Genomic DNA, 21,485 nt, shown 5'->3' on the forward strand with positions numbered 1-21,485 from the left:
TGTGATCAAAGGGAGGAGATGAACTTCGTAATGTGGGGGAACAGGAAGAAAAGGAATGGAAGTTAGAGCGAGGTAGTGTTCGTGTTCTTGAGAGAGTCGAGAGGGTACTGCGAAGCATGCGGAAGTCGGGAAAAGAAGTGGAGAGAAACGAAGCGAGGCAAAGTCCGACTTCTCCGAAGGATCCGGTGTTTTCGCAACCCAAATTGACCGGAGTAGCAACAACAGAGAAGTTCAGAAATTGCAGGGATACAAGGGTGATACAGTATGTCAGATAGTGCTACAGTGATGATTACTCCCAAGGATTGAGATCGTTCGAATTGTCGACTCCGGGAGTTTCGTCGATTCCGCTTTGCCGAATCACTTTAGTGTCGTCCTCGACCGTGAACCTCTCGACTTGATCCTTCTGAGGCGAGAAGGCATCTCCTTGACGGTCTGTCGGTCCGTCTTTGTCCTCTTTCCGATCGACGACATCCCTCGCTTCGATGATTTCTCCCTCGACCGCGGCTTTTCCTTTTCCGCCTCCTCGTCCGTTGTCATCGTTCCTGTCCTCATCCGGTAAGACGTACGCTTTTCTATATATTCTCGTTCTCTTCGCCGTCGGTTCTCCTCTCCTCCTCTGCCTCAACATCTCCTCATCTTCCGCTTCCTCATCCTCAACCATCAGATCAATGGCATCTTCAGGTAGCTCGTCCTCCTGTCCCTTCTTTCCGAACTTTGGCATGTGTAGCCTGTCCTTGAGGTGACCTCGCGCTCTTGTATCTTCATCTTCGTCGACCGAAACTCCCGGGAGCACTGATTTCACCAAAGTCGAAACTTCCGTAACGACTGATTCTCCGATCGGAGCTGGATGGACACCATTAATCGATGGGACTGAGCTCGATGACGCTTGATGATGTTGTTGAGGTTTCCTTCGAGATGTCGAGGTCGAAGTGGAAGGGGAAGTTTCAGCGAGAGCGCCATAAGAACCGGATCGATGTCGAGCGAGTGGTCGTTTCCCTGTTTGTCTACTTCGATTGAACTTGCCAGAGAGGATCGCGTCTTCTTCGTCCCGGATTCTCCGTCTGGCATGTTCGCGAGAAGCATCGACTACGGGATAACTCCAATCACCTGCATGAAGAGGTCAAGAATACTCGTCAGCTCAACAACTGAGAAGAGCACTACGATCAAGAACGTACCGAATTCTAAGGTCTTTGCCGTTTCGTAGATCTCGCTCATTTCCTGATCTTCCTCGACATCCGTGAACTCCAAACTTTCCGGTTCGCTTTCCTCGTCACTCTCAATCTCATCGTATTCCCTCGCCCCTTCCCACCAACCCGCGATCTTCCGCCTCTCTTCTCCCTCTCCATTCGGTCCTCCTTGTCCTTGTTCTTCGTCCACTGGAGAAGGCGGTAACAATTTCGGATCGATATGAACCGTATCCCTCTCTTCCTCTTCACTAATCGGTGCATACCCCATCCTATCATCGATGAACTTCCTCTCGATCCTCAATCGAGCTTCGTGCAGAGGTCGAGATTTCCAGGCTTCTTTCCCTTTCCGAGAATACGCTTCTTCTCCTCCTGAACCGCCTTGAACTGGTTGAGGTAACCAATACTTTTTCCCGTTCGAGGTGGAATATCGTAAGCCGGCTCGGAGACGTCGGTCGAGAGTTGGACCGAAGGAATGAACGGTCGAAGATGCGGGTTCGAAGGTTCGGTAGGAGAATCCGGTTCCTCGAACGGTCGTTAACGAGTCGAGTACGAGGTCTTTGTAGCTACGAGGTGACGCTACTCGTCAGTACAGCTCTGAAGATTGAGAGATGAAGAACAGCTCACCCGAAAGCATCCCTCAAAGCAAACATGACTGGCAGTCGACCCGAGTAAATGTGAGAGTCGTCGATATAGTCCGTGTCTGTCGCATCCCTTATGTCTTCAGAACGACAGTCTAGCTATCAGAGTGAGAGACTGTGCTCACAGGAGAAAGCGTAGAGGTGGAGGAAAGCGAAGAGAGGCATTTCGAAACAAATCAATGTGTCTTGAACTGCCAAACTCAGTTTCTCCGTTTCGTATCGAGCTATCTCACGCACGTTCGTCAGCTTCTCGCGTCTCTCAAGTGCATGGTAGCTCGAGAGGCTCGACTCACCAGAATGTAACCATCCGAGCGCGACCAAGATTGAAACTCCGAATCCTTGCCAGAAGGAGAAGAAGATGATTCCTTTGACGCATAGGAACTGTGACCGTCAGATCGAATCACATCAGTATCCCATCAGGATGTTCTTCATGTATAATCATCCTCGAGTCACCTTTGGCATTGGTCGAAACTACATCAAACAAAGTCATCGAGTTAGTCTCGCGATCAGAGGGAGACAGAGACAGGATGGGAGAATGACTCACAGGTTGGAGATCATCATGAGTAGCGACCCAGAACATCGCCAATGCGTAAAGACTGAGCGAAACTGACAAGTTGTACGCGATCGAGACGTAGGTATCTGCAAGTGCCGGAGTCAGCCGACGAGCACTACATGAGGTAGACGACAAAGACCAGACTTACATCCTGAATCAGCTTGAAGAGAACCATCTTTGTAAGTTCCGGTAGCTTTGAGGACGACCGTGACGAAAGCGAGAATAGGTTTGATTTGAACGTATTCTAGTATACGAAAGCAATGAGCACAAGCTGAGGCAACGACGAGAACGACGACGGAAGAGGCTGCACTCACGTAGAATCCCTCGTTTGAGACCGAGGAAAGTGAAAGGATCTGAAGCGTCGAGCGGGCCAGCGAAGAGCGAGATCGGCCAAGGGTGTTTGACGGGTTTGCGACCGTGTAGCAGGATGATCAACGATCGTTCGCCTCCTCTGACAAACGCGAAGGAGGGTGCAGTCAGCAAGAGGCTGTGGGAGAGAAAGATAGAGAGAGGAGACTGACAAGTATTCAACGAGGAGGGAGAAGAAGCAGCTGTGCATCGAGACTCTGATGATCAGCTTTGCGTGACGAAATGGGGAAGACGAAGGGAACACACTAGATAACGAAAGCCTGCGAACGAACGGAATCAATCGAGGTGAGCTCAAGACCGACGAGGAAATCGACGAGACTCGAGAACTCACTTCATAGATATCTCTGACTGCATCGACGAAGAAAGCGAGGTCCAATGAATAGAGGGAGACGAGTGTAGCGAGAGAGTAGATCGGAACCCTGTGCGCAGAAATGAAAATGTGGTCAGATCACCGCGTTGGCCTACTCAAGATCCCCTTCGCTCCGTCTCCGCAGCTCTTTCTCAAAACATCCATTCCTCCTGTCGCCATCTGAGCGAGATCGCATCTCGGTCTGAATGATAGTAGGTCGAACACTCACATGAAAAGGATTCGCACGACAAATCTCTGCAGATTTGGCCTATGATAATGCTTCAACTGTAACCACACCGTCACAAGACTGAGAATCGTCGACAAGACTGCAGAGACTGTAGCCGAGATCAAGACAGCACGCGGTAGACGAGAACCTGATCCGACATCGCCTCCTCCTCCTCCTGGATCACTCCCCGATGCCGATGCAGAGAACATTCCGATTCCTTCTCGCTGAGTGCTGGTTGAGAGTGTAAGAGAACGGAAGGAGTGGGGTCGATCAGATGTGGAGAATGGGGGAGAGAGGGAAGGATGACGCAGTTAATCGAAGAGGATAAGGGGAGGAAAGGAGTTGGACGAGCGCGGACGGCTCGGAGGGTGTAGGTCGAAGGTCTCTGTGCTAGATGCTAGGCTGTTGAGTCGCGATTTGAGTGGTGAAAAGAGAGTGCTCGCGCGAAATCTCGAAACTCTCTCTCCCGCAATTCACTCGCTTTCTTCTTCTTCAACTTCCTTACCCTGTACGTACGATCAATGCTGAGCTCTGTAGCAATACTAAGCTGCGATTTGATGCGTAGAAACCCTATCAATCTAAAATGGCACGCAAGGTCTGCATCGGTGGAAACTTCAAGAGTGAGCTCAGCGATCAATCGTTCTACTGCCTGCTGGACCATCTTGGAGATATAGCCTGAACGGATCTGTCAAGGATCAACCGGATCAGAGGAATGTTGAGGGAGAATGAGTCGGATCAACGGAACAACATCTTGGAAGCAACCGGCTTCATCCGACTCAAGCGTGAAGGACCTGAGCAAAGCATGGGATAGAGATATAACTCAGGGAGGAGGATGCAAACATCGGCGTTACCCTTTTGACATTCCACTTTCAGCTCGAATCGATAATATTCGGCTCATCTCAACTCACTTACTCGGATCTAAGCTAATCCACCGCGTCGTGTGTTGATAGTGAACGGTGATCTCGCCACCCTCACCAAGCTCGTCTCCCAATTCAACGAGTGCAACTTCGACGTCGAGGCTGCCGGTAAGTTTCTTGCTCTCTTCTCACTCTCTCGCGACACCGGAAAGCTGAACTGTTCCTTTGCGATAGATGTCATCATCGCCCCTCCCGCTCTATACATCATTCCCCTTCTCGAGCACGTCAAGAAGGTAAAGATTAGTTATCGAAACTTCTGGCGGAGAACGACGTTGACTCATTCGAATCTCGTACGCATCAATAGGGCATCAAGGTTGCCGCTCAAAACGCTCATCAACTTGCTTCCGGTGCCTACACTGGTGAAATCTCGTACGTCTCGGTTTTCCCCTTCCAGTTTTCGAATTTCCGCTCACCGGATCCCTTTTTATACTCAGCCTCAACCAATTGAAGGACGTCGGACTCGAATGGGTCGTCCTCGGACACTCTGAACGTCGTACTCTCTTCCACGAGACCGACGAACTCGTTGCCGAAAAGACCAAGGCTGCGTTGAAGCAAAACGTCAAGGTCATCTTCTGCATCGGAGAGACTCTCGAGGAACGTGAGGCAAACAAGACGAACGAGGTCGTCAGTCGTCAAGTCGAGGCTCTTGCCAAGGTTATCGAGGAGAACGACTGGAAGGATATCGTTGTCGCTTACGAACCCGTTTGGGCTATCGGTGTAAGCTTACTGTCCCTATTCGAACGTATGAGCAATCTTTGACTGATGACGTTCGGTACCGGTGGACTCGCACAGACCGGAAAGGTGAGCACGAGAAAAACTTAGTCCTATCTCGCAGTCCTCTCAAGCTGACTTTCGCCTTTCTAGGTCGCTACTCCTGAACAAGCTCAAGATACTCACAAGGCCATCCGAGACTTCCTCGCCAAGCGTGTATCCCAAAAAGTTGCCGACGAAACCCGAATCATCTACGGAGGTTCCGTCGCTGCTAAGAACGCTAAGGAACTCTGTCTCTGCCCTGATATCGACGGTGCCCTCGTCGGTGGTGCTTCCCTCAAACCTGAATTCGCCGACATCATCACTTCGGCCGAGGAAGCTTACAAGACTAAGGCTCGTCTTTAAATCTGTTTTTATCGAATCTTAATCCTATTTGAAGTCCGAAAGCGTGAAAATATACAACCAATGAAGTCCTTCTACTTGTCGTCTAATGACCGAGTCAGCTATGCAACAGGAGAGGGACTGGAGGCGAGTTCAAGAAGTCAGGTCTCTATCAGCGAGGAAGAGACGAACTTTACGACGTAGCTTGGAGCTACAAGACTGCTACCCAAGATACGGACGCACTCCGTCATGTAACGGTGGGAGGCCCGACGCTGTACGTTGACGAAGTATTGGGCCGAGTCGTCTGTGCTCTCAATCGTTCGCGCTCCGCAGGATAACTGACCGCGAAGCGGACGCGATTCACACGCAGACCTATTCTGTAGAGTAAGGATCTCCATCCCCGACTCCGACAAGCCGTCCATACGGCTTCGATTGACGGCACAAACCGAACAACGAACAAAAAGCGGCTCTCGTGAGGCCAGAATCCCGCGTAATCTGGACACCAAGGTTGCGCATCAAGCTCGAACTGAAATCTGGTATCTGCGCAAAGCAACAGTGGGTTTGGCATAGAAACCGAGGGAAACGAAGAAGACGCAAAACCTCGAACCCGAACAAGGAGATATCGGATCCAAGCTCTCGCTGACAAGCTCTCTCACGTTCTCGCCTCGCAGCAGGTCATCCACGAGGCCAGTTATGTTCAGCGATCGGGCACTCTGTTGCATTTGCGTATCGGGGGCGACCCACAGTTGAGACTCGAGCGCGAAGACGACAGGTTGAGGAAAATGAGCTTGAGAGAGCGCTGACGTCGAGTCTTCTGGATCGAGCGTACACCACTGCAGACATTACGTCTCGATACTCACCGATCGTCCCCCTTGGAACGCTTGTCCGCGAAGCAGAGCGTTCTGAGACGTCTCGCGAACGATAATTTGAAACCGTCAATTCACACATTTGTCGACCAGACGGTCGCAAGTGACTCGTCGCGAAAGCGGCTGGCGAAACATGTATACCTGGAAGCAGCGAGGCGAAGATGGCGGTAAAACAGCGCAGAGGATACGACAGGTCTGCAGTGCGGGACGGAAGGAGCAAGCGGTGCCAGCGCTATAGCTCGGCGCCAGCTCTACCCCGTTCAGTCTCTCGCGACCACCTTCTCCGCGTAGGACCCGCCCCTCTCTCGCCAACCGAACGCACGATGGAAGATTCTCAAGGGACAGGAAGTTGGAGAAGAGACACTGCAGAGAAATGGTTTTTGCAACCTCCTTCCCTCCCCCCAACTACTTCTCTTCTCAATCCAAACAAGCGAATTAAACTGTTTAGATCTTGAATCCACGGGAGCGACGACGACCACTTTAGAGAGAGAAGAAAAGCAAAATCGCAAGTCAGTGAAAATGTTCAACTTTGAACAAAAACTTCAAGGGTTTGCCCTGACTCACCGTGCGTGATTATCTCGAATGGTCTCAACCAATCACCAGCAACGCTCGCATCAACCTATCAAGCTTGTTCTTCTCCTCTTCTTGATCCTCCTTCTTGACACCCTTGCGAATTTTTACCCTTCTCTTCACAGTCTCCGCATCCCACACCCAAGGTACTTGAACACTCTTCGGTCCATCTTGAGCAGTCATGTACAGTACGCGGTTGTTGCGACTGACGACCAGGTTCTCCTCCTCGTCGTCCCAGCGGAGCAAGGCCGTTCCGTTCGCAATGCCGGTTGCCGTCAAGACACCGACGACGCTCTCGTCTCCTACACAGAGAATGAGTCGGGTATAAACCGCTCCAGTCTCTTCCGTTTTCGTTTGAATGTGGACATCGACTCCTCCACGAATCGTCGAACGAGTGAGAATCGCTCCGATCGAAGCAGTTGCCGTTAGAGAGCGGGAATTCTTGGCGATTGTGGCGAGAGAAGGGAAGAATGATTCGTTTCGGAATGGCTGGAGCTGCTGTTGGACGGCGGAAGTGAGTTCCTGGAATGCTGGAGCGGGTCGTGGAACGAGTCGAGGGGCACGGCGTTTGATCTTGTCCTGAACGACTACCAGATTGAGACGAAGGCGCGGAGACGTGGAAAGATTCGAGGCGAAGTGACGACCGTGAAATGAGGTCGGAGAAGTTTTGACCTTGGTCGAGCGAGGTTTCGCCTCCTCCTCCAACTTCGCTAGTTCCAGTTGTCGGCGAGCCGCACCGAGTGTGATGTCGCTAGAGATTCGTCGCGAGATTGTGAGACGGAGAGAGGAGGGGATCTCTGAAAGGGCGGCGATTTCAGAAACGAGGCCGTCGGAGGGTAACGAGGCGAGGACATCGGTCATCAATGTCGTGACTACAACGTTTCCACAGGAGACAACGTTCGCTCCACCTCTCAACACTGAAGAATCGCGAGCGACGGAAAGCAGAGCCTCGGCCTGCATCAGGTGTTGAGTCGAGATTTCGACCTCAGCGGGAAGTGAGTTGGCGGTCCCGAGGAAGGTGAATGTGACATCGATGATGGAGCCAGTGGTGTCTATGAAGGTTCTGATGAGGCGGAGAAGGAACTGGTGAAGGGATAGATGGTTCTTCTTGTCGGTGACGAAGTGCTCGAAGGGGCGAGGGTAGCGAGGTTCGGCTCCTTCGTAAGTCCATTTCCATCCCTGCGACCACCCGATATAATTGAATAGTCGAGCGATTCCATCCGGCCATCCTCCTCCTTTGACGTAATCTCCTAGGCTCTTGACGAAAGTCGGGAAAATCTTGTTCGCCGAAGCCTCGATCGCCAATGCCTCGACCTCCGGAGACGACAAGTATCGACCGAACTTGTTTGCCACCTCTAGCGAGGAGCTGTACGCAGCGATCTCGTAACAATACCATTCGACGTGATCGACTGAACCTTCTGCGAGAGCGCGATTGAGAGTGGTTCCGGTGATGGGGCGGATTGGAGTGGGCGAGTCGGTGCGTACGCTTTCGAGCGCGGAGAGCGGAAGCATCGGGGCGAGAAGGAGAAGATCATCGAGGTCGTCGGTGTTGGAGGGAGGGAGAACGTGGTTGAAATTGTTGTCGCGTTCTTCGTTGAGCTTGAGGATCCTGCCAAGAATCGTACGCTGCTCTTCGACGGAGAGGGAGTCCAGCATCTTGCAGGATTGAACGGGGAAGCGAGGTTGGAGTCCACCTCTGACGATTTGGAAAGGATGTGAAAGCGTGAACTTTCTCCAACGATCGTCGACGACCTTCTCCTTCTCCGTTTCACCTTGTCTTCGAGACTTCCTTGTTCCGCTCGTCGAGGCTGTCGTCTTTCGCGGGACGGCTGTCGAGGCAGAGGAGGCAGTTGGTTGTTGGGGAGGAGGAGGTGGACGTGGAGGAGCCGGTAAAGGAGGCGGAGCTTTCTTCGTGGTAGTCGGAACCCCAGAGTACGACCTTTCAGGAACTGTTCTCGCGTAGCACAGACGAGCTAGAGAAGTCCCAGCTTCCTTTTGGAAAGGAGAACGCACCTGATCCGCTTGCGAGAGCCCCTCGGAGAGCTACATCCCTTGAATCCGATGTTGTCGTCTGTTCGAGTGGGAGTAAGAGTCCTGTGGAAATCAGAACGGCGGGAGGAAAGAGTTGGAAATCAGTTAACTGATCACGAGCTGTCACGATCACTCCTTCCCCAGACCGCTAACACGCACCTCTCGAAGCTCCAGCACGCTCTCGTTCGCTACCGCCCATCGGACCTTCCGCTCTCTCAGGGAAACCACGGCTATTCTTCTGCGCTCCCAATTCCGATTCAACTGATACCCCTTGACCCACTTCAGCTACTCCCGATAGGTTTTCGATCTTGCTCCATTCCAACTCTCGCTCCGGTCGAATTTCTAAATCTTCGGCGGGAGGAGGAGGAGGGAGATGTTCGACTCGGCTGAAAGGATAGGAAAGTCGCTGGTCTGCGATCGACAAAGGAACAGGTCGATAGGAGTCAACGTCCGATCGGAGTGGAGTCTTGTAGAGGCTCAGTACGGCCGGCGGAGTGTATGGAGTGACGAGGAAGGCTTCGGCCTCGAAGGATTCCGGTGGAATAGATAGAGAACCTTCGCCAGCGGCCACGAGAGCGTGATGGACCCGGTGTTGGCTACTCGGTGGTGAGCTAGGCATCTCGAGTGGACTGGCGAGAAGGAGGAAGTCAAGTGAAGCGGCGCCGACCCACTCAAGGTCGCGACTCGACGAGACCGCCTCGATTCAGTTGAAGGAATCAGATATAGCCTGAGTAGCATGCCATAAAAGGTAAATTGCAATGCAGTAGGTGTCCCTTCTCAGCAGAACCTCCAGCCGGACTCGTCGACTTGCTTAGAATCTAGTAGGTTCGAATACAATCGAATACAACTTTCGTCGACCCTTTCCCTTCCTCTCTACAACCTCTACCATTTGCGTAGGCAACCGGCATAGTACTACTGTCACTAGGAGGACCATAGTCTAATTCACTTCGCTCGCTGTTTCGACAAAACTCTCACGTTCCTTCAATGTCAACTTCAACTTTGACTGTTACCGACCTCGAACGTAAACAGTACTGGTTCGCCGTCCTCTGCAAGCCCGTAATTGTTCTCAAGGGTAACAAACACCGTCGCCCGCTCGAGGTGGGTTAATTCGCTAGTTCCTTGTCAGTTCTTCGACCCTGAATCGTTTCTTCTTAGGTTCTCTCCTCTAAGATCGATGCCTTCGGTGCAAAGTATCAAGTCATTGTCGTCGTTCACTCGGCTGCGTTCCCGCCCCAACTGTGTGTTATGATTAAACGCTTCCCCAATGGCTTGCGTTCTGAATCTTCGCTTTCCTAGGAAATTCGTAATGGCCAACGAGGAGGAAGCACAGAGAGCTCTGAAAGATGATAAAGAGTTCTTTACTGGAGACCTCGTGCCAGAGGGAGTCCTCGAGGTCAGCCATTTCCCTGTCATCTTTGGCGTAAAAACCGCTGATAAACCGCTGACTCTGTTTACGAATTCGATCGATAGGCTCACGAGTTCGCACCGGCGCACTGGTGCAGCTTGGAACACCTTCATTACGGTCCACAAGACCGCCGTCAATGGATGCTTCCCCAGCTTGATCCTCAGAACCCGGAATTCGCACCTCTTCCGGTCATTCGTTCTGATCCCGAGATCCTCAAATTGTGGAAATCCTTGACGTGCTTCTTCCCTCTCGACTTTAACCCTTTCGGGGTCACGCCAAGCTCAGAACCTTCCGTCGAAGGAACTCGCCTTGGACATCCTCCCTCGGTTGGACCGAGCTCCGCGCGATCCATTCCCGAATTGCCTGTCCCACCTCCTCCTTCCCTGATCGCTCGCCCACATTCTCGCAACAACGACTACGATCGATCCCGCTCGCGCTCTCCTCGTAAGCGCTCTCCAACGAAGTGGAAACCAATCTACCCCGCCCAATTCGGCTCACCTTCCCGCTCAACTCGCGAGCTCGACGTTCACACGGACGAATGGGATCCATCGGATGCAACGCGCCCGAAACCGTCTCGCCATGTGTTCCGTTCTTCATCCGCAGCGAATCGCATCGAATTGGAGGAAGAAGAATCGGGCGAGAAAGATATGGACCTGGACTGATTGATCAGCGTCAAAGAGGAAAGCGCAAGGATTCGGGAGAGGGAACGAACAGAGACGAGGTGACAAGCTTGGAGAAAGATGGTTGTACACATTCTTTTCGTTAAATCTTTACAATCAATCTGTGTCGAATCCTCGTGAAGGTGAGAATGGAGCAGTGAGCTAGAGAGTCATGCTTGGTCTCCGATCCCACGATAACGAGTCAGGCTGCACATGCACGAACGGCTCTGCCCTCGATCAGGTTGGGTCCGCTGCGGTGCTCCGTGCTCAGAGTCGGCATCGCAGAACGTCTCGCTCTCGGAGTAGGCGTTCTAGCGGAGGATGTAGACATCATCTCAGTGAGAGCTCGGAGTATCTCAACACGAGTTTCGGCCTCCGCTGGCGAGAGTCCAGAACAGAGTCGAACTTCTCCTGAGTGACAGAGATTTTCGACCAAAATTCCTGTCAAATTATCTGTCACGAGCTCAGCGCGATATCAGCCAAGAGAACCACGCTGACTCGCCCGAGTAGGCAATGCGGATCGCTAGAGAAAGGGGATATCAGGGAGAGGAGAGGGAACTTCGTGCCGATCGCGAGTTTGTTCGGGCGAATTGAACATTCTTCAGGTTTCATGCTCTCGACCCAACTATCACTTCGCTCTTCCCTGACGACGAGCATCAATGCACGACAGGGGGTCGGTATGGAAATGAAGGAGAAACAGGCTCGCTCCAACTCGCACTGTAGTGGTCCAGGCGAATTTAGCGGTCAAAGCAGGGTGTCCAAAAGAAATACAGTCGGAAACCGAGACAACGACGGAGTAGACCCTTCGACTAACCCATCCTACCCCGACCCCTCTTGGCACGTTTTAGATCAGGATGACACGCGGTCGGCTTCAAATTTCGTGACGTTGAATCGAGTTGGAAAACTCGCGCAAGGGCGGAGTCTTTCTCTATACTCACTCCTTGTCAGCACGCAGATGGGGCGACGCAAATGGATTTGCAAACATTCGGAAACGACAGACTCTCTTGCTCTTCCTCCTTCTTAGATCTTGAATCCACGGGAACGGCGACGTCCGCGAGCGTTCTCCTCCTTCTTCCCGCCACTAATGACATACGGCTTGGCGTGGTTGACACCGGAACCTGTAGCAGCGGATGATCACAAGTGTCAGAAACCCGGACTCGCAAACAAAGTTCCAAATTTGCTTACCGAAGTGCTTGACGGTCTCACGGGCGTTACGGGCACCACGGAGAAGGAGAGTGTTCGATCCAGTGGGCTTGCGGAGCGCGAGTTGATCGAGAGTGAGGCACTCTCCTCCGGCCTTCTCGATACGGGCACGGGCGGTGCGGGTGAATCGGAGGGCGGCGATCGAAAGCTTGGGGACTTCGACGAGACGAGCGTCGTCAGTGACGGTACCGACGGTGACGACGGTGTGCTTGTCGGTGTAGGCCTTGTTCGACTTGGAGACTTGACGGGCAATTCGCGAGATCGAAAGAGGGGGACGGTTGATCTTGGATTGGTACAACCTCCTCAAGATGACCTTGTTGAACCTCGATTCAGTGCGACGAGCCAAGAATCGGTAGAGCTGTACGCGTTTTCGTCTCGCTCGTCAGCTCAGGGTGATTCTGTCGACGCAGAGAGCACGGGAGAGAGCTCACCTTGACAAGAAGCATGAGGTAAGGGTCCTCAGATTGAGGGGCGGTACGTTGACCCTTCTTGACGTGGTGTTTCTCAATGTCGATACCCTATACCATTCGGATCCATTTCCGTTTCAGGCAGGGCGAAGGAGAGGTCCGATTGTAGCAGGAGAGTGGAGAGAGAGGAGTGGGAAGTAACCAGTCGAGAAACAACCGTCAGTTCACCCGTTCGAGCCGTATAGAGCATTCTCACATGTGATCCAGCCTGTTCTGCCCGTTCTGCATCGTTTCCCCTTGCTAGCTCTGTAACGCAACCATCCTTCTCCTTCGAAAGTCCAGTTCTCTCTTTCGAGCCTGAGTCCTCGCTCCTGATCCGTTCCAGCTACCGCTACCATCTCTGAACTGCCTATTCCAACATCCTATAACTTCAGATTGTCTGGTGAAGTCGAGTTGGCGGGAAAAGGCGATTGATCAAATTGTGTTGTCGAGACTCGTCTCAACCTCGAAAGACCGGGAGGGCAGCGGGCTGGTCGGGGGGTGCTGGACTGGATCCGTCTGTTGAAGTACTGAATCGACTAACCATGTTGTCGGAAGGGGGCTCAAAGGATTAAGAACGCGGAAAAAGGAGAAGAGTTGAAAAAAATCGCCCTCTCTCACTCCGACCCAAGTCCCCCTCTCGACAACTCCGCGACTACTACTCTACTCTACAACCATGTCTGATTACCCTCCGAGAGACCAATACGATCAAGCTGCCCCGGCTGGAGCCAAGTACGATGATCGAGCCCGCTCTCCTCTTCCTCCGTGAGTTCCTACTCCACTCTCTACCCACATTGCCCGATCACTGACTATGATCCACACAGCCGTGACTCTCGTGATCACCGAGATGATGGACCCCGTCCTTACAACCCTCCTGCCCGTCCTTCTCACGCTCCTGTACGCCTCTCTCTCTCGCATCTCTTTCATCTCGCGATCACTGACTCGAGCTTCGACTCGTTTTTAGCAAGCTGAACCTTCAAACGTTCTCGGTGTATTCGGCTTGAGTATCCGTACTCGCGAGGAGGATCTCGAGATGGAATTCGGCCGCGTTGGTCGAGTTGAGAAAGTTGTTATCGTTTACGATCAACGAGTAAGGCCAATCTCCTCTCTTCAGTGAGGAATCAGGAACTCACACGGCATTCTAGTCCGGTCGATCCCGTGGATTCGGGTTCGTCACCCTTGGAAGCGTTTCGGAAGCTCAAAAAGCCATCGACGAAATGAACGGTTTCGTGAGTCTCTCCTCTGTCCGAACGCAACACCTGCCATTACCCATCATGGTCACTCTCACAGGACCTCCACGGTCGACGTCTTCGTGTCGACTTCTCTGCTACGACTCGCCCTCACGAACCTACTCCCGGAGAATACCGCGGACCTCGTCGCATTGAAGACGATTACCGTCGTGGACCTCCCGCTTACGATTCTCGCTACGGTGACCGTTACGCCGGAGGAGGAGCAGGAGCCGGAGGAGGACGTGATCGTTACGATGACCGACGTGGAGGAGGGTACTCTCGAGACGACCGATACTCTTCGAGTCGTTACGGTTCTTCTTCCTCGTACGACCGTTACGGTTCGGGAGCTGGAGGAGCCGGAGGAGATCGTTACGGAGGGTCTTCTTCCGGTCGACGAGACCGTGACGATTACGGTCGTTCGTCGAGGGATGACCGCGACCGAGATTACGGACGTGATTCTCGACGAAGGGATTCGAGGAGTCCTGAAGGCTCCGCCGCGAGGGAGAGGTCCCCTAGGAGGGAGAGGTCTGTTCCTCGTGACGACATCAAGGAGGATTACTAGATGTCAAACACGGAAACGATTCTCCAAATTCGTCAAAAGGTTCGATCTCGAGGAAGGCATGAAGATCTAGTTTATGCCACCGAACGCTATTCTCAACTTCCCCGTTCTACGTTCCGGAATCTGTAAAAAGTACTCAAAATCTTCAAGACAAAACGTGAATTTGAATCTTGAATCTGTCACTACCAACCTTTACCTACGTTCGCAACGTTCGCAAGAACAAGACCCTGACCGCAAGCGAGAAGATGAAGAACAAGGCCGCTCGTCTCAAGTCAGCAAGCAAGCTAGAATTCCTGAATCTTGAAAACTGGATACTTTTCAAGTGACCTCAACGTCTCAAGCCTCGCATATCGCTCCTCGACGAAAGTGTCCGCACTTCTGGGTAAGCTCTCTCTCCCCTCGTGTCTGTCATAGCATAGCACTCATCGCCGCAAGCAACGGAACGGATCCGCTATCGAAAATCGGGAGTTTCGGTATTTTTGATTTTACGTTTTCTGCAACGTCGAATGTCCTCTTCTTTCGCGTTTGTCAATCGAGAGATCTAGAGATCGCGCTCGAGAGCAATTCGATTGCCGTACGAGAGTTCCTGAGTTTCGCGATTTGCACTTTCGACTTCCTTGACTTCGCCATGGCATCTCATCACCGAGCTACGGCTGGCGCGAGCACTTCAACCTGGGGAGCATCGCCTAGCTACCCTGCAGCTTCGACCAAGGACATCCTCGTCAACTACATCGGTTAGTTTCTCCTCTCCATCTCCCCCACCAATTCGACCGCTGACTATCCTCTCCCTCCCCTTCCTTGTACTCGGCACGAATGTAGAGAGAGCATGCGATCCTAGTCTACACGAACCCAACCTCAGTCTGGACCTCGAGATTGCTGATTTAATCAATTCGAAGAAGGCAAACACGTAAACTACCTCTCCCCTCTCTCTGTGGAGTCTGCGAGATCTGCGCATACTGATGTCGTTCTTGCGAGTAGACCGAGAGAAGCCGCGGTCGAAGTGGTCAGATTGGTGAATCATCGCAACAGTCACGTCGCAATGCTCGCTCTCCATGTGAGGCTCTCCCCCTCTATGCTCCTACCCGTTGTCGCTAACGATGATCGTGCCTCTTCGTAGCTCCTCGATATCCTCGTCAAGAACTGCGGCTACCCATTCCACCTTCAAATCAGCACGAAAGAATTCCTCAACGAACTCGTTCGACGCTTCCCCGAACGTCCTCCAACGTTTCCTCCACCTCCAATGGCGAAAGTACTCGAGTTGGTCCACGAATGGAAGAATACGATTTGTTTGACTTCGAAACACAAGGAGGATTTGGTACATATTCGGGATATGCATAGGTTGTTGAGCTACAAAGGTTCGTTGCTACTTCTCCCCAGTACTTATTTCCCGATGGCCACTGGAGAATAGTCGACATGCTCGAACAGGTTATCGGTTCCCGGACTTTGATCGAAGACAGGCATCAGTTTTGAACCCTACCGAAGTGAGTTCTCGTTTTTCTCCGCCGAAGCTTTGACATGATGGCCTAACCACGACCTCGTCGAATCTGTAGAACCTACAAACACCAGACGAGCTCGAAGAGGAAGACCGAGCTGCTCAGGCTGCTGCAAGTTGACCGTTTTTCGCGAAACAAGCAAGTGACCGACAAGCTAACTCGTCTTCCTTTCGATATACAGAAACTTCAAGAGCTAATCAGAAGAGGGACTCCGAAGGATTTGGCAGCTGCACAGGAATTGATGAAAGTGATGGCAGGAGCTGTGAGCTTGAAACGCTCCTCTCTCTTCTCGAAGAGTCATTCGCTAACATGTGCAAACTCTCGCGCGTGAATAGGAACCGGACAAGAAACCGAATTACGAACAACAAGTATCGAAAGAATTGGATCGGATACAACAGAGGGTCTTGCTCTTGAACGAGATGCTCAATAATGCGAAACCGAAAGAAAAATTCGTGGAAGGGGATGCTTACGATGTTCGTCCGGGTTCTATTCATCCCCTCATGTGTGGAAGACACGTGACTGATGTTCCGTGAATCTTGATGCGCAGCAAATCGCTCAAAAGTGTCGACATGTTCAACCGAAGATTCAAAAATGGATTGGAGAAAGCGCAGAGAACAACCCAGATGCAATGGGTGAGCAACAACCCTTCTCTTTGACGTCACAAGTGATGACGGATTACTGACGACTGGATGTATCAGATCGATTGCTTCTGATCAATGACTTGATCAACAACGTTACGAAACGATACGAGTCGTTCAAAGCTGGAGATCGTTCAGCTACTGCCGATATTGATCCTGCGTACGTCCAGGAGCGCTTCTCTCTAATTACTCGTACTGACGTTCGAACGCTGTCTTCAGGCTCGCGGGAGGACCATCCTCAAAAGCGAAAGCACAAGCTCAACAAGTCTCCCTCATCGACTTCGATGACGATTCGGCATTCGCGGCTCCTTCTCCGAACAACGCATCAACTCCGACGACCTCGAACGCGACGAAAAGCAATCCGATGGACGATCTCGCTGGTCTCGGTTCCCTTTCTCTCGGTCCTTCGTCAAACCCTTTCCCTCCCTCCTCAACTCCCACCACCTCAGCACAATCAGGCTCTCTGTTTGATCTCAACGATGCTTTCACTTCCCCCTCTCCGGCTACGAATACTCCCTCGAACGGCTCGAAAGCGCTGATGAACTCGTCCGGTTCATTCTTCTCGAATCCCGCCTACTCCACTAGTTCCTCTTCCTCCTCGGCCAGTATACCGTGGAACACTCGACCTTCCTCTTCGCAACCACCTCAAATGCAAGGAGCGATTAATCTAGGAGGAGGAAGCGGCCGAAACTCACCCGCAAATTACTCGTCGCAGCCTTCGAATGGTTCGATGAATCAAGCGCAGAAGAATGTACCTCAACCTCCGCCGAAGAAGGACGCATTTGCAGATCTGTTGGGCGATTTCTGAACGGGAAAACTCTGCATCTACGGGAATTCTGAGAGGATCCGAACTCAGAGGGGCGAGGAGACGAGGACGATACCCAGTAGCTTACACAGATCGACTCTCTTGCAGTTTATCCCAGCTTCCTCCCCTGTGTGCTTCAAGACTTCGAGAAATGACATGGTCTGCGAGAGTTCTAAATTTGCGGTTGTGCCGGCGCGTCGCTCGAACTCCTTCGCTATCTACTCGTCGCAGTGATTGTATCCACACTGAACGACGGGCCACCCTGTTGCCACGTCATACCAGCTCATCGCGCTCATCGGAACTTTCTCACTCTTTCGCTCAACTTGTTCACGACTTTCCATCTGCCGTCGGGGAACGGCATGCGATTGGTCAGAACATGCTACTGCTTGTTTCTGTGTGTCGCTACGACCCTCGCCTCGTCCTCCCTTGAAGAATCTCCCTCATCGACCGAACTATCGCATCCGGTCGAAACTGGCTCAACACCGACGACTAACACCATCGAAGCACCTTCAGGATCCACAATATTACCATCAACGCCTATTCAGAGCAGTATTCCGTCCATTGAAGTGGAGAAAGGGGAGGAAACTGCCAGTGAAGGAAACTCGTCGATTCTCGCTACTTCCACCTCTCCTGAACCAGTTCCTGTAGTCTCAACGAGCTCGAAAGTGACAGAGATCATCGTGCCTACCCCTTCCGAAGCTCCTCCCTCTCCTTCCTCCCCACCTCCCTCCGAATCGTCTCCTCTCTCTTCTACTCCTTCCCCTTCAGTGTCGATCCCTCCACTCCCTTCCATATCGATCGTCTCGGAAGTACCCCTCACGTCGATTCCATCCGTGCCCGAATTCCTCTCGTTCAACGAATGGAAAGAGAAATACGTCGTCGTTCCGGATCCTTCAATTGCGCTCGCACGGAGGGCGAGGAAAGCCGCCCAACGGCAGAGACAGGATGTGATCGGTTCAGAGACGGTTGGGGATAAAGGAGCTTCGTATGATGGAGATGGTGCAGATTTGGGCAGCTTGTTCGCCTCAGGAGAAGAATCTGGAGCTGAATCGTCGACGGGAACAGCGAATCAGGCAGAAGCCGGTCGGAAAGAGGAAAGGCGTTCAAAGAACGAACCGAGGGAAGACTCGACTCGACAGAACGGAGGAGGAGGAGAACCTTCTTCGACAAACTCGCTCTCTCCCATTCAACCTCTTCCGAATGTAGGAACCGGCGACGAGAACGACCCACTCGTACCGCTCAAGGATCGATCAAACTATGCCGCGTTCGAATGCGCCGCGATGGTGCATCGATCCTCGCGCAAGACGAAAGGAGCTTCCGCGATCCTCGTAGAGAAGAAAGATCGTTACATGCTCACTCCCTGTTCTGCCGACCCCAAATTCGTCGAGGTCGAACTCTGCGACGAGATTCAAATCGACACGATCGTACTCGCCAACTTCGAGTTCTTCTCGAGCATGTTCAAACACTTCAAAGCGAGTTGTAGCGTCAATTATCCGGGAAATGCGGACGATTGGCACGATCTCGGGACTTTCCGAGCGAGGAATATTCGAGGGGTACAAGTGAGTCTTTCACGCTCATCGTCTATGTCTCTGGAGCTGACGGGGTTTGCCGCTAGGTCTTTCGACCAAATCTGATCCCGAATTTCTGTCGATACATTCGAATCAATTTCCTCTCGCACTTTGGATCCGAATACTACTGCCCCGTCTCGCTACTTCGTGTGTACGGCTACACGCAACTCGACGCTTATCGGGAATCGGAACGGAAGGCGAGACAGTTGCAAGAAGCTTTGGCAGCCGCGGACGAATTCGTCGAAGACGAGGTCGAGGAGTTTGAGGGAGAGCAGAGTGTTCGTCAGGAGGAGGAGGCACCGTCTCGAGTGATCGAGATAGTCCGAGAAGAGCCCAAGGTCGCAGAACCTTTAGCAGGCGAAAACGTCACGAGGGAGGAGAAGCGCGAGCCTGGAACTTCGGAGGTCAATACGACTCGAGTCGACAATGAGGAAGACGTAGAAAGGACTGTGACGAGCACACATCCCACGCTACTTCGCCCGACTACGGATACAATATCGCTGGAGCCCTCTGGGAGTTCGACAACTTTGACCACATCCTCCGTTCCTGGCGCAAGTTCGACGAAGGACGCTTCTCGATTAACTGCTACCCCCTCTGCACACCCTGTTGATCTTCCAGCTGGGTCCCAGACCCCATCAGCATCGACTTCATCGACTCATCTTGAACACGAAGCTCATCCCTCATCTTCGTCTATAATCGAATCCTCAGCCGCCTCGTCTATGACAACACCGAGCTCTAACCCAACTTCCTCTTCACTGCCCGTCGACTCATCCACGGTCATCGCTCATGCCTCCGAATCAACCACTCCCATCATTTCCTCCTCCGCCACCTCTCGACCTGCAGCTCCTTCTGATCTTCCTATCGTCGACTCCCGTCCTCTTCCCTCTCGCAACAACACCCCTCCTGCTCAACCTTACGCGCCGCCTCATCGCGCTCCCGTCATCTCCCCTCCGATCCAACAACCTCAACCGGGAGAATCGATCTACGCAACAATCATGAAGCGTTTAACTAGTCTCGAACACAATCAGACGTTGTCGATGCACTTCATTGAAGCCCAGAGTAGCATGCTTCGAGAAGCATTCACAAGGATCGAGCGACGTTTGAGCGAAGTCGAAGCTACGGTACGTCTCCGACTCATGATTCGTTGAGCTTGACATTTGAGCTGACTCGAGAATCATCACAGCGTTCCCGTCAAGAACAGGGTATCCGACAAACTCTGCTCGATCTCGAAAAGGAGAGGAAGGATCTCGAGCGGGAGAGGCTAGGTTTGACAACTCAAGTCGGAGTGCTAGCTCAAGAGGTCAGTCGTCATTCTCTTCCGCACAAGCGTACAAGAAGTAGTATAAACAACGGAGCTGACGGGACGCAATACAGATCCGTCTCGAGAAACGCTTGAACGCAATCCAGCTCGTCGGAACCCTTCTCCTGATCGTATTTGTCGGGTTCACTCGGAGCATTCCGACGTCGCCTTTCCTCCATCTCGCGTCCTCGGCGCAATCTCAGCGGAGGGGACACGTCAAAGAAGGAGCAGAGGACAAGGAGGATCAACAGGCTTCGAATGAGGAGAAGTCGAGTCCTGATCGTGAGCAACTTTCTCTCATCGTAGAGAATACCCGTCCTGACAACGCTTTGATACTTGACAGTTGGTCGAAAACCTCTTGGTCGGCGCTTGAGCGGTACCGGAGCAGCAAAGCACCCGCATGGCCATTCGAAACGTTACCCTTCCATGTCGAAGCCAGGACCGAGGAGACATTACGGAACAGGGACGTCGTCTTCGGCTCGATCTCCTGCCTTCGTCAAGTCCCCAAGAGCATGGACGCCCCCGCTTCGTCACTCCTCTGCTCCACCCGAAGAGCCTCCGCTCGCTTCCACCTCGAGCGCACTCGAAACGAAAGAAGCTCGAAGGCGGCGAGGCAGCACTCGACGTCCGGGTTCTCCGTTTGAGTTCCCTCGACGCTCAAAACTGGACACGGAACTCGGGCTCGCTATCGAGTCCATGCTCCCTCAGCAAACTACCACGGCGTCTCCCGCCTCCTTCAGTAACCCTCTTCCACCTTTCCTCGACCCGACATCTCGTCAGATCTCTACCGCCGACGAAGCCGACATGGAACGTTCCATGCTCGGCGACTCGATGACGAACGGTGATCTGGATCATTACACGACTACCGACGACGATGAAGACGGAGATCTCCCTCCGTCTGTCGTCGAACCCGCGCTCTCTCAGGCGACATCGATCCGTCCTCCAAACCCGACTCTTAGGTCTCGACCCTCAACTTCGATGGGAATCCCTTTCCCCGAGAAGCGTAGCTCTCCAAAGCGTGATTCTGACTTTACCAGAAGATCGCCCAATCGTCACGATGCGCCAGAACCTCCATCACCACCTTCTACACTTCCCTCTCCTCCTCCCGAACTGACTCTTGCTTCAGAGATACCACCTCTCGCAAAATAAAAACCGCTCTTCCTTGTTTATCTGTTCTTTCTGTTGACGAGCTTTGATGCTCATCTCGCATGTTGTTACTCTTCGTTACCAATATTTCTCTCTCTCGCTCGCAAAACGTAACCTTGTTCATAGTTCCCTCGCATGTAGATACTCGTCTTTTCTTAGGTCGTTTCGAAGTCGCAATGGTTAAGTTGTTTTGACAGGAGATAACAAAGGTAAAACATATACTTTTTCGATTAGCC

General features: G+C 52.4%; 8 protein-coding genes across 8 annotated transcripts; 5 read left to right on the forward strand and 3 right to left on the reverse strand.

Annotated features, from left to right (window-relative positions):
- Nucleotides 1–289: 289 nt before the first annotated feature.
- Nucleotides 290–3,531, reverse strand: JCM6883_004703 (OSTA/TMEM184 family protein; the record flags this gene model as incomplete). The annotated part of the gene is made up of 13 exons (XM_076630788.1): nt 290–1,107; nt 1,176–1,750; nt 1,812–1,887; nt 1,951–2,049; nt 2,119–2,206; nt 2,279–2,296; nt 2,370–2,464; nt 2,527–2,622; nt 2,693–2,829; nt 2,900–2,929; nt 2,994–3,007; nt 3,079–3,166; nt 3,326–3,531. The coding sequence occupies 13 exons, from the start codon at nt 3,529–3,531 to the stop codon at nt 290–292; spliced, it is 2,340 nt and encodes a 779-aa protein (XP_076489212.1).
- A 374-nt stretch (nt 3,532–3,905) lies between these two features.
- Nucleotides 3,906–5,355, forward strand: TPI1 (triose-phosphate isomerase TPI1; the record flags this gene model as incomplete). Its single annotated transcript, XM_076630789.1, has 7 exons — nt 3,906–3,942; nt 4,273–4,347; nt 4,414–4,472; nt 4,544–4,608; nt 4,674–4,956; nt 5,032–5,040; nt 5,104–5,355. The coding sequence occupies 7 exons, from the start codon at nt 3,906–3,908 to the stop codon at nt 5,353–5,355; spliced, it is 780 nt and encodes a 259-aa protein (XP_076489213.1).
- A 1,430-nt stretch (nt 5,356–6,785) lies between these two features.
- On the reverse strand, nt 6,786–9,417 carry JCM6883_004705 (uncharacterized protein; the record flags this gene model as incomplete). Its single annotated transcript, XM_076630790.1, has 3 exons — nt 6,786–8,716; nt 8,781–8,861; nt 8,958–9,417. The coding sequence occupies 3 exons, from the start codon at nt 9,415–9,417 to the stop codon at nt 6,786–6,788; spliced, it is 2,472 nt and encodes an 823-aa protein (XP_076489214.1).
- Nucleotides 9,418–9,782: 365 nt separating this feature from the next.
- JCM6883_004706 (uncharacterized protein) lies at nt 9,783–10,865 on the forward strand (the record flags this gene model as incomplete). Its single annotated transcript, XM_076630791.1, has 4 exons — nt 9,783–9,896; nt 9,954–10,036; nt 10,095–10,191; nt 10,269–10,865. 4 exons carry the CDS (start codon nt 9,783–9,785, stop codon nt 10,863–10,865), a joined length of 891 nt encoding a protein of 296 aa, XP_076489215.1.
- A 1,017-nt stretch (nt 10,866–11,882) lies between these two features.
- JCM6883_004707 (uncharacterized protein) lies at nt 11,883–13,058 on the reverse strand (the record flags this gene model as incomplete). Its single annotated transcript, XM_076630792.1, has 4 exons — nt 11,883–11,980; nt 12,048–12,423; nt 12,497–12,583; nt 13,056–13,058. 4 exons carry the CDS (start codon nt 13,056–13,058, stop codon nt 11,883–11,885), a joined length of 564 nt encoding a protein of 187 aa, XP_076489216.1.
- A 129-nt stretch (nt 13,059–13,187) lies between these two features.
- On the forward strand, nt 13,188–14,302 carry JCM6883_004708 (uncharacterized protein; the record flags this gene model as incomplete). The annotated part of the gene is made up of 5 exons (XM_076630793.1): nt 13,188–13,276; nt 13,336–13,408; nt 13,476–13,601; nt 13,657–13,740; nt 13,802–14,302. 5 exons carry the CDS (start codon nt 13,188–13,190, stop codon nt 14,300–14,302), a joined length of 873 nt encoding a protein of 290 aa, XP_076489217.1.
- Nucleotides 14,303–14,927: 625 nt separating this feature from the next.
- On the forward strand, nt 14,928–17,238 carry JCM6883_004709 (uncharacterized protein; the record flags this gene model as incomplete). The annotated part of the gene is made up of 11 exons (XM_076630794.1): nt 14,928–15,033; nt 15,119–15,206; nt 15,278–15,353; nt 15,417–15,654; nt 15,725–15,780; nt 15,850–15,903; nt 15,974–16,054; nt 16,128–16,265; nt 16,340–16,424; nt 16,491–16,590; nt 16,650–17,238. The coding sequence occupies 11 exons, from the start codon at nt 14,928–14,930 to the stop codon at nt 17,236–17,238; spliced, it is 1,611 nt and encodes a 536-aa protein (XP_076489218.1).
- Nucleotides 17,239–17,594: 356 nt separating this feature from the next.
- SLP1 (Slp1p) lies at nt 17,595–21,252 on the forward strand (the record flags this gene model as incomplete). The annotated part of the gene is made up of 5 exons (XM_076630795.1): nt 17,595–18,794; nt 18,851–19,924; nt 19,987–20,103; nt 20,178–20,385; nt 20,447–21,252. The coding sequence occupies 5 exons, from the start codon at nt 17,595–17,597 to the stop codon at nt 21,250–21,252; spliced, it is 3,405 nt and encodes a 1,134-aa protein (XP_076489219.1).
- Between the last annotated feature and the right edge of the window lie 233 nt (nt 21,253–21,485).

Source organism: Sporobolomyces salmoneus (assembly GCF_050403485.1).
Source record: "Sporobolomyces salmoneus JCM6883 DNA, S_salmoneus_JCM6883_v1_ctg12, whole genome shotgun sequence".
NCBI classification, from domain to species: domain Eukaryota; kingdom Fungi; phylum Basidiomycota; class Microbotryomycetes; order Sporidiobolales; family Sporidiobolaceae; genus Sporobolomyces; species Sporobolomyces salmoneus.